The 15,375-nt window shown below is 38.5% G+C and overlaps 2 protein-coding genes across 2 annotated transcripts; both read left to right on the top strand.

Annotated features, from left to right (window-relative positions):
• Positions 1-412: 412 nt before the first annotated feature.
• On the top strand, positions 413-5,806 carry Hay (ATP-dependent DNA helicase hay). The gene is made up of 16 exons (XM_077399417.1): positions 413-677; positions 1,058-1,308; positions 1,541-1,746; positions 1,841-1,951; positions 2,047-2,196; positions 2,281-2,454; positions 2,545-2,736; positions 2,884-2,981; positions 3,097-3,203; positions 3,293-3,589; positions 3,665-3,933; positions 4,032-4,196; positions 4,325-4,511; positions 4,590-4,738; positions 5,306-5,422; positions 5,548-5,806. The coding sequence occupies exons 2-16, from the start codon at positions 1,275-1,277 to the stop codon at positions 5,674-5,676; spliced, it is 2,385 nt and encodes a 794-aa protein (XP_077255543.1). The 5' UTR covers positions 413-677; positions 1,058-1,274; the 3' UTR covers positions 5,677-5,806.
• Positions 5,807-6,454: 648 nt separating this feature from the next.
• On the top strand, positions 6,455-9,466 carry Glct (ceramide glucosyltransferase). The gene has a single exon (XM_077399420.1). The coding sequence runs from the start codon at positions 7,853-7,855 to the stop codon at positions 9,047-9,049; it is 1,197 nt and encodes a 398-aa protein (XP_077255546.1). The 5' UTR covers positions 6,455-7,852; the 3' UTR covers positions 9,050-9,466.
• Positions 9,467-15,375: the final 5,909 nt, after the last annotated feature.

Genomic DNA, 15,375 nt, shown 5'->3' with positions numbered 1-15,375 from the left:
TTTGTTTTATCTTAATTAAGATAACACATAAATTTAAATTAACATTAATTAATCTGGTTTGTATGTACTTTATAGTTAGAATTTATAATTAGAAATTAATTTTTTCTTTTCTTTCTTGTGTTCATGCGTTTGCGAATGTCTAAATACTTAATTGCGGTAGTCTTAGTTGTTATTCGATTCACGCCCCTCTGAACTTATTCACGCGTTCTTTTGTTTATTATACATTATGGCTGCGGTCCACTTGACGCTAGAAATGTTTTGGAGCGTTCTTCTTCTCCTTCTTTCTTCATTGAAAGAAAAGAGAAGAGGAATGCTTCGAAGCATTTGTAGCGTCAAATGGACCGCAGCCTATATTGGGTGCGTTTTCAGCCGATACTCCGCTAGCCTAGCAATCGTGAGCAGTCGCTCGTTTTCGCTCGTTTCCTCTCCTTTGACTCAATGGATTAAAAGGAGAGGAAACGAGCGAAAACGAGCGACTGCTCACGATTGCTAGGCTAGCGGAGTATCGGCTGAACGCACCCATATTGGCTGGATTCGGGGAGCGCGCTATTAGCGCTATTTGCTTGTTCTATCCTTGTTTTACACCTGATGAGCGATAAAGACAGAATGATGCAATAGCGCTAATAGCGCGCTAATAGCGTGACAGAGCCGTTGTTGCTCACATTCCTTACGGTTTGGTAAGCATTGGTTCGCGACTGTACCTAATCCTATGTGATATTCGAATTTATTATTATATATTGCCGTTTTCATCGATGCGTTCTTACATTATTATATATTGTATATACTTGCTTGCGATTATAGCTTTTAGTTTATACGTATTTGTAATTGCGGTATTCATGTTTGATATTAGCTTATTAAAATTCTAAGTGAGATATTTTGAATTTAACGGTTCTATATTCATGTCCTTTTGACTTTATTTACGCGTCAAGTGGCGTCAAGTCAGTTGTCAGCTGTGTGCGGTGCTGTGCGGTTGATCTTGCAATTTGTAATCATTTGATCTTCGTTAGGACAATGCGCTTTTAACAAGACTAATTTGAAGTTTATTTAAATTCTTAAGGAGGCAATCTGATGCCACTTATTGAAAAGAAAAAGAAGCAGAAAAAGACACTGTACGGTGTAATTTGCGTGCGAGGTTGCGTGTAACAGAGGTTGGCAAAAGTTAGATGGAGTAAAGTGGTCCTAAAGGGAACATCTATATCAAAGAAGAAGAAAAAAGGAAGCCTTATTGATTAACCAAAATTTTAAATTACGGTATCTCCATATAATTCCATGTAATGAGTCCGCCAAAGCGCTTCAAAAAAGATAACAGTACGTAACCTATACATTATATTTTGTTTGTCGACTCACCCGAGGGAAAATCCAAAAACCCCCCTTTTGTTTGTCGAATTTTTCTATTTTACTCGATTATTCACACAATGCGTGGTTTATTTTTATACTAATATTATGCTATTAATATCACTACGTGTACGCAAAAAAGTAATTGTACATTACATCTGCTTTTACATTTACTTGTTTTTTTTTTTACTTACATTAAATAAAGGTAAATGGAAGAAGCGTAAGGACGATTACGACGAGTACAACGATGACGATTCGATAGACAGCAATGAAGCGGATGGTGTTCCCGATGCAGCAAAAAATGATGTAGAAAAACAAGATGAGTGCGCAATCGAGGATGAATTTGGAGCGAAAGATTATCGCTCGCAAATGATTTTAAAGTCAGATTATTTATCTAGACCATTATGGGTGGTGAGAATTTAACTCTAAAATTTGACAAAAGAATTCAATTTATTTTACAAAACCATTGTGAAATAAGTCCTAAAATAATCTTTATCTTTGATAGGCGCCAAACGGACATATTTTTTTGGAGTCCTTTTCTCCTGTATATAAACATGCTCATGATTTTTTAATAGCTATATCAGAACCTGTATGCCGGCCAGAACATATTCACGAGGTAAAATTAAAAATTTAATTGATAGAAAACTTACAACTGTGTTATAAAAAGAGAGTGGACAACAAGTATACGATATGGCGTTTTGTCTTTTTCAGTATAAATTGACTGCATATTCACTTTACGCTGCAGTTAGCGTGGGCCTACAGACGCAAGATATAATAGAGTATTTAAAGAGATTGAGTAAGACTAGTATTCCTGATGGTATAATCGAGTTTATCAAACTGTGTACATTGTCCTATGGGAAAGTGAGTAACAAAGATTTTCATAAACGTTTTGTCTAATGCCGCGAAGAAATGAGCTTAATAAAACATTGCACGTTTCGCATGCAGGTTAAACTCGTCTTAAAACATAACAAATATTTTATCGAATCGCCATTTCCTGAAGTGCTGCAAAGGTTATTGAAGGACCCAGTGATTCAAGAATGTCGATTGAGAAAACTTGTGGAAGATACAGAAACTGATGACATTCAAACGAATATTCAAACTAAAATGAAAGTCCCTCAGGTCTGTTGAAATACTCGTGACGATCATTAATCATTAATCAAGTAATCTCAATAATAAAAATTTGGTTTTTTTTTTAATGTCGGAATATAGTTTGGATCAAAAGCACTCGTAAATACGCCTATGCCTAGTAAGACAAATTCAGAGACCGAATCTGATCAGATATTGACAGAGACGGCTGTCATTCCAGAAGATATAACTGCTTTTTACGACAAGATCGACAAGGAGGATGAAGACGAGGAAGAAGATCAAGAATTGAAAACAGTTAGTTTTGAAGTGAATCAGGTAAATATACATATCTATACAACAGATATCTTCTGTTCTAGCATATTTAACACATTCAATTTTTTTACATTTGTTTGTACAAAATACGATATAAGGTATTATATGTATAATGTTTTATAAAACTATATGCTTTATTGCGGTGAAAAGGAAAAAATTGAAGTGATACAAAAACGATGCATCGAACTGGAACATCCTTTATTGGCGGAATATGATTTTCGCAATGATAGCGTAAATCCTGATATAAAGTAAGTAAATAGATAAAAAGAAATAGTAGGTATATACATATATCCCAAAAAATAGTTTTTATACAAATCAAGTGACAATAGGCATTAAAACTAACATCTCGTAATATCTCGTTAGTATTGACTTGAAGCCGTCAGCTGTATTAAGACCTTATCAAGAAAAAAGTTTGCGGAAAATGTTTGGCAATGGACGGGCTAGATCCGGGGTAATAGTCTTACCCTGCGGTAAGTGCACTCAATTTCTATCCAACCATATACAAAAGAAACAACGGCGGCGGTAGCAGTATTTCTGTAAACAATCCTTTTAAACGCAGGTGCTGGCAAAAGTTTAGTTGGAGTGACAGCTTGCTGTACAGTACGTAAACGCGCTCTAGTACTATGTAACTCCGGTGTATCCGTGGAACAATGGAAGCAACAATTTAAAATGTGGTCTACTGCCGACGATTCAATGATTTGTCGTTTTACTAGCGAGGCGAAGGATAAGCCTATGGGTTGTGGAATATTGATAACTACGTATTCTATGATTACGCATACGCAAAAGAGGTCGTGGGAAGCTGAGCAAACGATGCGTTGGCTTCAAGAACAGGAATGGGGTATTATGGTCTTGGACGGTAAATTTTCATTATTCGAATTACTGAGCAAAGTAATATTTGTTCCCATGCGATATAATTGTGATTTTCATTTAGAGGTACATACCATTCCTGCGAAAATGTTCCGTAGAGTATTAACGATCGTTCAGTCACATTGTAAGTTGGGTTTAACGGCTACGCTCTTGCGAGAGGACGACAAAATTGCCGATCTGAATTTTTTGATTGGCCCGAAATTATACGAGGCTAACTGGTTAGAATTGGAAAAAAAAGGATTTATCGCAAAAGTACAATGTGCGGAAGTTTGGTGTCCTATGACATCCGAATTTTACAGAGAATATCTCGCTTGCAAGATGAGCAGAAAACTGGTTAGATTCTGTTATTATGTCTATTATAATTTATAACCTTAATGTATGTACATACATTGAGCATCTTCATCCACTGCTATACTTGTTAATAATTTTAGTTACTGTACGTGATGAATCCAAATAAATTTCGTTGTTGCCAATATTTAATTCGATATCACGAGAGGCGTGGCGATAAAACGATCGTCTTCTCTGATAACGTGTTTGCATTGAAACACTACGCTATTAAAATGAATAAGCCATATATTTATGGCCCTACTAGTCAGGTAAATATCATCATCAGCACCGATCATACGTAACAACGATTATTTTTCGATATAATTATAGCGAAATTATATAGTTCGTAACTACCTACATTTCTTTCTCACAACGATCCATATGTATCTTCTTTCAGAGCGAAAGAATACAGATCTTGCAAAATTTTAAGTTTAACATGAAAGTGAATACGATATTTGTCAGCAAAGTAGCAGATACTTCCTTTGATTTACCAGAGGCTAATGTCTTGATTCAAATTTCATCCCATGGTGGATCTAGAAGGCAAGAAGCACAACGATTAGGGCGTATTCTTAGGGCTAAAAAAGGTATATTATTTATTTTATTATTTATTTATATTTATTTATCAAACAAATGCGCGTGTTATTCAAACTTTCATTATATAGGTGCAATTGCGGAGGAATATAACGCATTCTTTTATACGCTTGTATCGCAAGATACGATGGAAATGAATTACTCGAGAAAGCGTCAACGGTTCCTTGTGAATCAAGGTTACGCCTACAAAGTTATCACGAAACTTGCAGGCATGGACGAGGTAACGATACGGTCGATAAAATAATTAGTGCTGCATTTTTTCTCTTTTTATCTTTGTACATGCACAGTATTATTTAAAGTACAAGATATATAATTTAAGACATTAACATTTACAATTAATGGACCCCGCACGATTTATAAAAAAAAAGTTTTCGGTCAATTTGCTTGAATTTGTAATATGTTGTAGTTTTTTGTGTCTCTGATGAAAAGTCTCAAACTCAAATTTCATCAATTTTCTATGATGGTTTCTGAATTGTAGACATTTGAAAATCTCCTATACTACTACAAGAACCGTTCATATGTTTGTATACAGTTTGCACTTGTGTGCCTACCCGCATCCCGCATCTGTGTGTACGAATGTCGGTGAATGCCTGGCAAATTCAGAAACTAATAATAGAAAGTTGATGAAATTTGAAACTTACGGACACAAAAACTACAATCACAAATTTATGTAAATTGACAAAAAATGTTTTTGTTTTTTTTGTTTTATTTTTTTAATATAAATCGTGCGGGGTCCTTATATGATCTTTTTACAATCATAAAATACGGTTACGATTTATTTTTTTAGGAGCCAGATCTAATGTATGGAAATCGAGAGGAACAGGGTCAATTGTTGCAGCAAGTGTTAACAGCCAGCGACACGGATGCCGAAGAAGAAAGAATACCTGGCGAAGGACCAAGACCGGTGAGTGTACAAAAAATGAATATAGAAATATCGTATAGAAACGTAAAGTTTTTAAAGATAACAGTTAACAACTTCTGTGTTACATATGTGTGTCTCATAAAAGTGATAATGAATTTTTTTCTCAGATTGTACGTAAAGCTGGCACGATGGTATCAATGTCTGGAGCGGATGATGCCGTTTATTACGAGTACAAGAAAGCTCCTGGCTCATCGACGGCAAATAAGCACCCTCTCTTTAAAAAGTTCAGAACATAAATTGCACGATTTTTTTCTTAACATTTTCTTAACGTCGCAAATTGATAAATATTTTTATTTTATAATTTTCTTAACGTTGCAAATTGATAAGTGATAAATAATAAATAAATTTTGTTACTGTCAAGTTTAATTTGTATCCTGTCGATAATTCCATGCATCGATAAAAGACATCGTAAGAGACGATAAGAGACATTGCGATGAGTCACAATCGTAATCTTCATAATTCGTAATTTAAACGAGTTCATTATTCCAAGGAATTTTTACAGATTCAGATTCAGATTAGTCTTATCGACGGCGATAAAATGTAGATCTCGTTACAAGGTTTCAGAAAGCGAAAATATATGTAGGCGGCGTCTACATCCGGAAGCAACTTCGATCTCGTTACTTTGTTTTTACTCTCGTTAGTTGGGCAATGCGATACAAATATTTCAGTATCGAATGAAAATGGTGCGATCGGCGGTTCTTTGAATACCGCGAGAAATGTTTGTCGCAAAGGCGGACGCTTCGAGCATTAGACTCGTAGCAAATTTGATTGGATTTCCTTCCTATACTACGTTTACGCGAGCGTTACTTTTGTAGTAACTTATGATATATCACTCGTTTACGCGGAGAAAATTATCGTAAGTTACTACAAAATCCAGTTTACGCGAAGGAATTATCGTGAGTTTACTACAAAAGTAACGCTCGCGTAAACGTATAGTACTAGTCAATTCCGCGAGTCGCGCGTTGCCTATTCGATCTCCGATCATTGGGGCGTCTTTTTTTTCCTCCCGATCGAAAAGCGACGCGCGAGGAGATGCTCGCCTCGCGCGTCAAGTGGACTGACGCGAGAGAGAAAAGGAAAGCTCCCCTAGAGAAGTGAGGGAAGAGGAAACGTGCGTCAGGCAAGTGAAGTGAGTCATCCGTGACGAAATAAAGGTGTGTGCGAGGTGCGAGGGTGCGAGTTTCCGGTACATACATACACACGTATGGTGTACGGTGTAAGAAAAAAGATAGAAGAGGGGAGATGGTCGATGGGACGCGCGACATCGCGTCATCGCGTCATTGCGCGCGTCACGTTGAAGGCATTCCATGGCGAGACAGATCGTTCCGCTTTGCCCCGCTGAGCCCCGCTACGCTCTCTCTCCCTCTCCCTCTCGTTCTCGCTCTGTCTGTCGTTCGATTCGCGATTCGCGCGCGTGACGAAAAGCGTGAGCCGCCGCCGCCGCGCCGCCGCCGCGCGAGTCGGGAGTCGGGACTCGGGACTCGGGACAGTCGGGACGTCGGGAGTCGGCCGAGTCGCGCGACGAACGAGGTACGGCGAGGTCGGCGAGCAAGTTTCGATTCGATCGAGGCGCCGAGAGCCCGAGAGCCGGTCGTCGAGAGGCACTGAGTATGACCAGAGAGAAACCTGGTTTCTCTCTGGTATGACTATGACAGTGCGCAATTCGCTGGACGCCACGCACGGGTGTCGATAGAAAGGAAGAGTGTCTATGTTGCGACTTGCGTGGCGCAGCCGCCGCGCCGCGCTGCGCCGCGAAGAAAAGTGACAGACTCGGGGTGAAGCGGTGAAGACCGGTGAACGTGAAGTCGGTGGCTGCGCGTCGCCGTCGCCGTCGTCGTCGAGAGCTCGGTAAGATCGAGGTCTCCGTCGGCGTGACGACGATGCGATCCGATCGCGGCTCGGCCACCCGATGGAAGACGGAATCACATCTCGGGCAAGCGGGGCAGGAGCCAAAGCCAAGTCAGCCAAGTCGCTTCGGGACAATCGGCACAGGCGCCACGGACGGGTCGCGTAGTTGACGCGCTCGTAATTGGCGCGGGTCTCGGAGGTTATCGTCGCCGTCGCCCGAGCGGGCCAGGGCGAGCCGGGGCGGGCCGGGGCTAGGAGGCGCGTGAATGAGTTGCAGGAGGCGAGCACGTTGCCGTCGTCGCCGTCGTGGTCGTCGTCGCCGTCGCCGCCGCCGCGCTGAGGCTGAGGCTGAGGCTGAGGGAACGATGCGCGGTCAGTAGGGCGCGTCGTCGGTCGTCGCTCGACTCCTGGCCGTGATGCGTCCGCACGGGGGTGCCCGGTCGAGGCGAGAAATAGCGGAAAGGAAGCGGGGCAGGAGGGAGAAGGAAGGTGCAGGTGCAGGCCGGCACGCTAGATCCGCGGTGGTCTAAAAGCCCCTCGCTCAAACTCGCGCTCCCTCGGAAAATGAACTCCATGCTATATACTCTCTACGGGTTCGCGATATTCTTCATGATATTCTGGTCGGGTATGTGGGTGGTGCACGTGCTGGCGTTGATCGCCGGCCGCTGGAAGCTGCATCGGAAGACGAACCAGGCGCCGAGCTACGAGACGCCGTTGCCGGGGGTGTCGGTGATCAAGCCCCTGATGGGAGTCGACCCGAATCTCTTCGGCAACCTCGAGACCTTCTTCACCATCGAGTATCCGCGATACGAGCTCCTGTTCTGCGTCGAGGACGAGTCCGATCCCGTGCTGATGCTGGTGCGCAAGCTCGTCGAAAAGTATCCGGAGGTCGAGGCCAGGCTTTTCGTCGGCGGCACCAAGGTCGGGGTGAATCCGAAGATCAACAACATGCAGCCGGCGTACGAGGCCGCCAAGTACGAGCTGGTGCTCATCAGCGACAGCGGCATACGCATGAAAGAGGACACTCTCCTGGACATGGTCCATCACATGACGGACCGGGTGGCTCTGGTTCATCAGATGCCGTTCACCTGCGACCGCGAGGGCTTCGCCGCCGCCTACGAAAAGATCTTCTTCGGCACGGTGCAGTCGCGGATGTATCTCGCAGCGGATATGCTCAGGATTAACTGCCACACCGGCATGTCGGCTCTCCTGAGAAAGTCCACGTTGGACGAGGTTGGCGGGCTGAGGGCGTTTGGCATCTATCTCGCGGAAGACTTTTTCTACGCGAAATCTCTGACCGATCGCGGCTGGCGCATCACCATCTCCTCGCAGCCGGCCTTGCAGAACAGCGGCCACTGCGCGGTCGATTCCTTCCAGGCGCGACTACGACGGTGGGCTAAACTGAGGGTGGCGATGCTACCCACCACCATCGTTTTCGAGCCGCTGAGCGAGTGCCTCGTTCTCGGCGGCTTCGCCTCCTGGGCGGCCAGCGTGCTCTTCGAATGGGATTCTCTAGTTTTCTATCTGGTACACATACTCTTGTGGTTTATGTTCGACTGGACGCTACTGTGCCTAGTGCAAAACGGTCCGCTACCCTTCAACAAACTCGAGTTCGTGTGCGGTTGGTTGCTCAGCGAGATCACGAGACCGTATCTTTTCCTCCAAGCTGTCCTGGATCCTCTCATACAGTGGCGCTCGCGTGTTTACAGGCTCAAATGGGGCGGCGTCGCGGAGGAAGTTAAGGCGAAAGTCAAATATTGAGAGTTCATGAGCATGAGTGCGTGAGTGCCTGCGTGCCTGCGTGCGTGTGTGTGTGCGAGTGCGCCTACGTGCGTACGTGACAAACTAGACAGAGAGAAATAGAAGCAGCGCGCAGCGTTCCTTTTTTCTCCTTTTTTACTGATAAGCGCGCGTACGTATGCGAGGTGTTCTGATTATCGCATCTTTCTCCTCGTGGATCTCTCTTTCTTAGTTGATTTTTTGATAATATTCTTACAATTATAGTTTCTTAATTTATAAATGAATCGAAGATAAAGAGATATGTTAGCGGATTACGCTAAGAAGCTGAACGTAAATTATTGTCTTATAAAGGAAATGTATCTTAACAAAGTTTTAATTTTTTACTTAATTATCAATATTTTGATAATTAAGTAATATGAATAAAATCCAAATAAATATTGCCTTCTTTTTTATTGAATATCCATTTTCTGAGGCGAAGATCATAGTACCGTGCTTTAAAACTCGACAAAACTCTTATCGCGTTAGGTTTGGCATTCGACAGGGAATATGTGATACGACAAAGTTTTTTTTATTCCAAGTTGAATCTCTTTCCATTTTGAAACAACTGTCCTTCCATAAACTGGAATTCTTCTGTCGTACGGAACACATAATGACATTTTCATTTTGTATATACCACTATAGAATACAAGGGAGATTGAGGAGAAATTTCAGAATGGAAGGACTTTACTGTTTTAAAAATGCATGGAAACGCTTGCTTGGAACACGTCGTTTAGGGTAGAGTCCCTCGAGTAAGAGTTTGGACATCGCCACTTTCTGGCCACGATAGTGCTTTTTAAAAACGTTCAAGTTAGTTTAGCATGTGGTTTGTTAATGAAAAAAGAATTTTCAATAGTCCATATATGTATATACAAGTATTATTATTACTATAAAAAGTAAATCTGTAAAATAAATTATTGTAAATAACTTTCTTCGTAATTAGTTGGAAACATAGCGGATTAATCAAACTCATTGTCTAAACTCCAAGTCCAAACTCTTACTTGAGGAACTCTTAGCTTAGAACTTCCTCTTTTATTTGTTGTACATACGACAAATTTTTCAAGCGTGTCGAGTGGCTACGGGACAGATAATTCCTGGAGACAACAAATTCTCTTTTTGTGCAGTTAATTAACATTTGAAAAAATTATCGTACGACAAACGAAATAGTATCTTACAGTCTGTATGCGATTGATTGGTGCGCGTTTTAAACAATTGTTACGCAGCGCGCAGACCAATTCGTCCAGCTTTATTGATTCTTCCCTTTATATTTTAAACAATGTATAAAAGTCGTCAAGGAACCGTTAAATAAACCGTTTGCGTTTTAGGCTTTACTAATGGATACAAGTCATAATATTATATCAAATATATACATAAAAAATTTGTAAATCTGATATTTTATCTGTGAGTAAATAAAATTAGTCGAATTGATCCACACGCGATACGTTGACGCGTCAGCCAATAAGAGAAACGTTCGACACGTATTATTCCCATTAAGTATGCTCAATATGGTGCAATGTTTTTTGTGAAGGTTATTTATTTGTATGGTACGATAGAACCTCTCTATTCTATTATCTTCTATTTTACATTCTCTTCTATATATTTATTTTGGGAATGTATTCTTTTACATTTACATAGATTACTTTGATTACATTAATATATATGGAAATTTAGTTGAAAAATTTGTCAAACGCATGCAGTAAATACAGCGGCCATACTTAAGAAAGGCAAATAATAAGAAATCTAATATTTAAAGTCTTGATTATTATTATCGACGAGACACTATTAAAAACGCGGCAAATTTTTAAATCTAGGTTCTATACAGGGTATCTGGTAATATATAATAGATATATGTAACAGAGCTTTCAAAGGGCAGGTATAGTGGATTAAGATAAAAAGAATTCTTCACCGTTTTGCAACGTTTAATTATAATTGAAAAATTGCGTAATACTTCAACGTATATAACAAAATAGTAGGAAAATAATAAAATCATATGGAAATATATAGGATGCTAAAGGATTCAAGATTTTTAGAGCTTAGTTTTTAATTACTCTTCAATGAGTGCTATATGCTTGAAATTAAAACAAATTAAATCATTAACTAATTTTTAATTTTCATTGACAATCGACGTACATTGCATTTTTCTTGTCTTTCTTAAATGTGCCAGCATGGCTCACCTGTGCGTTTCATCAAAATCCATTTACGTCAGCGATAGGTTCAGTAGGTATTCTGCATAAAAGTTGGTTTTTGAAACAACTTGTGAACTGGAATTCTTATTTTGCATTACTATCACGCATTCGCTAAGTGATCTCATGACCGTGCATAGAGTGAGAAAGCGAGTGGAAGATAGAGCACGCAACATTTTTATCTACGTATATGCTTATTGGAACAAAAGTGAGAATTAAGAGGAGATTCCAGAATAGAGAAGTTCTACTAATTTTATTGATACGTAAAACTAGTCGCGATTAAATGTACAGATCGATGGTATTGTTCTTTTTTGGTGGCGATACTACACAGCAACGCTTTCATCTTTTCATGCGTCGTTATGGAAATTCATTTAACGCTTCGAGATTAATGCGCGCGAATACATCATTTTTCATTGCGGACTTGGCAATTAAACGCATCGTCAGATATGGGATCCGGAGGAGCGTGGTTTTTCTATGATTAATCGTCTGGGATCAAACCGTGGATAAATATATTTCCATTCCTCACGTACGAATGTACACGTTGCACGATTAAAGTTTCAATTTATTGCAAATGTACTCTGTATCATATATACGTATGTATATTTGACTTTTGTGTAATACGCACATGTATAATTTTCGACGCGTCCTATTTATCTTTGATTCGATTTCGAGCAGAGCGCAAAATCGCTAGTGATCTAGCTCTTGATAAATTTTTATGATATATTTTTACGATAATAAGATTGAGGAGATTGAGGAGATTATATTCGCCGATTTACTGAATTGTACTTGCGCGCTGTACTTAACTAATTTAGATGAGCCGATACATTTGTACATACGTAGGGTAATTGGGGGGAACATGTCACACTTAACAAAAATTTTTTTCCTGTTTTTCTTTCTCTTTGAAGTATCTTTGCATACTAATCTTCTTTTTCCTTTTTTTTAAATCTGTTATATCTATATGTTTATCTGTTATTTCTATCACTAATTATCGAGATCTCAACACTCGCAACTCGTCGCGTCGCGTAAATAAGTCACGGTTGGTCTCGCTCCGCGCGTACCTACTTGGCGCGAGACATTACCGTGTCTCTTGATATGTCATCTGTTATTTCTATATATCTTTCAATAAAATATTTTGATTATTTAATATTGAAAAGAAAGAAATACAAAAGTGTTGCAAAATGGCATATTACCCAACCATGTGGGTAATATGTCACATAGTATGAGGTAATATACCACATATAAACATGTAGTAATTTAGCTTCAAAAGTTACTTTATTCATAAAAACAATACAAATACAATAGTCTTTAAAATAAGTTAGTACAAATAGTTTTTAAAATAAAAAATAAAATTTTGAAATTAAATTGTCATATTAAAATTATAGTGTATAATATTGAACTGCAACATTTGAAATTAAAATGAAAAATAAATCTTAAAAACTTTAAAACATTAAACCTTATAAACCTCAAAACTTTATAAACCTTAAATCTTTAAACTTTAAACTTTTGTCAAATGAACTTATTTCGCAAAAACTATAATACTGCCAGGAAATGAACAAAACTTATGGAAAACGTCAGATATAGAACTATGAACAATTTCATGGTATTTACAAGAGCGCTTTTACCCGTAGCTTTGTTAAACATAACGAGTGGCATATTCCCCACACTGGCGGTATATTCCCCCCAGTTACCCTATACAGTAGACATCATTGTCTGGACATTGACAATCCGAACAGCGATTTCTATTAACAATCAGGTTGTTATTATATTTTCGTGATGTTTACATTTAAATTATGTACCGTTTACAATATATCGTTTACAATTAATTTTTTTATATTTTTCTGCGTACAATCTATAATAGATGTATTAGTTTCTCGATTTGTGTGTGTCCCGATAATCGATGCCTTTTACTACAGTAGTTGCGTCGCAAGTTTTTGTGGTTTTTGGAAACTTTCATGATGCGCTTGTTCTTAGTAAGCACGAGGTTTACTACAACTCTGCGTTAAGTATGGGCGACATACATTTGAAATTTTGAATGAATAATGCACATTTGGAGTGATAAGAAGTATTTAAAATTTCCGCGAAATTTGTGAGCTACCACTGGACATAAAACACAGAAAATGGTAGACTTTGTATACGTTGTTACGATGCTTTATAAAATAAAGCAAATACGTACTACCCTAAAAATGATTATGTTTGTCTCAATTTTTTAATTTACGTCGAAATTATCAATTAATTGTGTTGTTATAGTTTATGTGATATACCGTATCGATAAATGTATGTTATTGACCGATTTATTATTATTATAAACGTACGATGCGTGGAATTTCAACTTTGGTGAAGACTGAAAGGCTTAATTGATAGATATTTTGAATAAAACAAATTTTCGGGACTTTAACCCTTTGACTGTTAGGCGAAACAAATGTGGGCCAAAAATGCTTTTGACAAAAGAGTTAATAAAATTATTAAAAAGATGTTTTCTGGGAGTTTTTTGAGTCGCTGAATCTAAATCTGAGGTCAAAATTTAAAATAGCGGAAAAATGTATAATTCTTATAAATTCTTATAAATTATTTTTTATGCAAACCGAACGATATTAAATTTTTTAGCCGTCATATTAAACCTATCATTTTAAATTAACAAATTTCAATTTTAAAAACGGAATCAGTGGCTTTGAAAACCCTTCGAAATTTTTTATGCAAATAGAACCATATTTTGAATTTTTTGCTCATTATATTGAATTTGCTATTTTAAATTTTTGAATTTTTATTTTGAATTTAAAATCAGCGATTTCAAAAACCTTTAAATACAAAATTTTATGTAAATTGAATAATTTTTTGCACTTTTGATCTGCCATTTTGAATTTCTCAATTTTGGTTTCAGATTTGAATTCAGCGACCCCAAAAACAAAATATAGTATTCCGTTTTAAGGCTCCTGGATGGTCACGGTGACGCCGTACCGTCGCGGCAGAAATAAGAACCTCTCCTCTCACTCTCTCCAATGGAGAATTCTGTCTTGTGACATGTTGACAACCTATTTTGCGTTGCGTTAAATTTCTTTATTATTCGCTCTGTACTTGTACTATAACGTTTAACGTATTTGTGAAACTCGTAAAATTTAACGTATGGTAAGATTTGCAAGAAATACATATGCGGAAGGAACATTCTCCACTCCTTTCGATAGTCAAAAACGGCTTGTTTTTCCGTATGTTTAGGCTTCGTTTTATGGCTGTTTGTTTATTGTCGAGGGAAAAGGATAGTATCCGTTAAATTTTAGAAGTGTGCTGAAACGATCTATAGTGATTTTTTATTGAAATGTCTTTATTTCGGAAAATACCGCAACATAAAATAGATTAATTTCTCGCCTCGATAGAGAGAGAGATTCAATATGGCCGCGGACCATCCAGGTCTTAATTGCTGCGATATACTTAAGTATCTTTTTTGAATGTGCGGATATTTTCGTCATTTACAGTCAAGGAGTTAAATATTTTTTCTACTAAGCTCTCGCGAAATCGATTACGAAATTTAAAAGTTTTATACGTCCATATTAGATGGTCGTTAAATGGTTGGCACGTTATTTTACTCATTCTTATATGCGTCTGATATATGATAGGAAGATTTTGTTTTCCGGACGCGACTACGAGATTTAATGATTCTAATTTCACAGAGCAAATCAGATGTGTTTGGATAGTCATTACAAAAATAGGGATATCTCTACCATTCACATAGATTCGACTTGCTACGATTTCGCGCGAAATAGAATTGATGAATTCCAATCGTAAATCCATTTTTAATCAAAAGTTCATCTAAAATAATCGAGCCTACGAGATGTGAATATATCACGAAAGATGTAAATGAAAAGTTTCAATCTATTATTTCACTTTTTTCTCTTATTAGATCAAACACGCGTATGTATAGGTATATCGATCGCATGCATTTTTATGAATCTAAAAATACTCCGAAAACATTATCGCGCACGGATATGATTAATAAATAACACTACGGTTATTATATCAGCTATAGGAATTTGTATACGTACTCGCCTGCTGACAATGAGTCATGATAAACCGATTAGATAGCGATAGCGAAACACCGAGTCTCCGTAATTAGTTTTGAATTATTCGCGATGAATC

This window comes from Temnothorax americanus, unplaced genomic scaffold (genome assembly GCF_048541705.1).
Source record: "Temnothorax americanus isolate GAGA-0224 unplaced genomic scaffold, ASM4854170v1 Scaffold126, whole genome shotgun sequence".
In the NCBI taxonomy this organism is placed as follows: domain Eukaryota; kingdom Metazoa; phylum Arthropoda; class Insecta; order Hymenoptera; family Formicidae; genus Temnothorax; species Temnothorax americanus.
Note: the sequence above shows the minus strand (reverse complement) of the source record. Positions and strands in the feature narration are given on the sequence as shown.

Coding starts and splice junctions, on each gene's coding strand:
- Hay (XM_077399417.1), top strand. CDS start 1,275: ATGAGTCCGCCAAAGCGCTTCAAAAAAGATAACA. Junction 3,590..3,664: donor GGGTATTATGGTCTTGGACG/GTAAATTTTCAT, acceptor ATTTTCATTTAG/AGGTACATACCATTCCTGCG. Junction 4,739..5,305: donor AACTTGCAGGCATGGACGAG/GTAACGATACGG, acceptor TTATTTTTTTAG/GAGCCAGATCTAATGTATGG.
- Glct (XM_077399420.1), top strand. CDS start 7,853: ATGAACTCCATGCTATATACTCTCTACGGGTTCGCGATATTCTTCATG.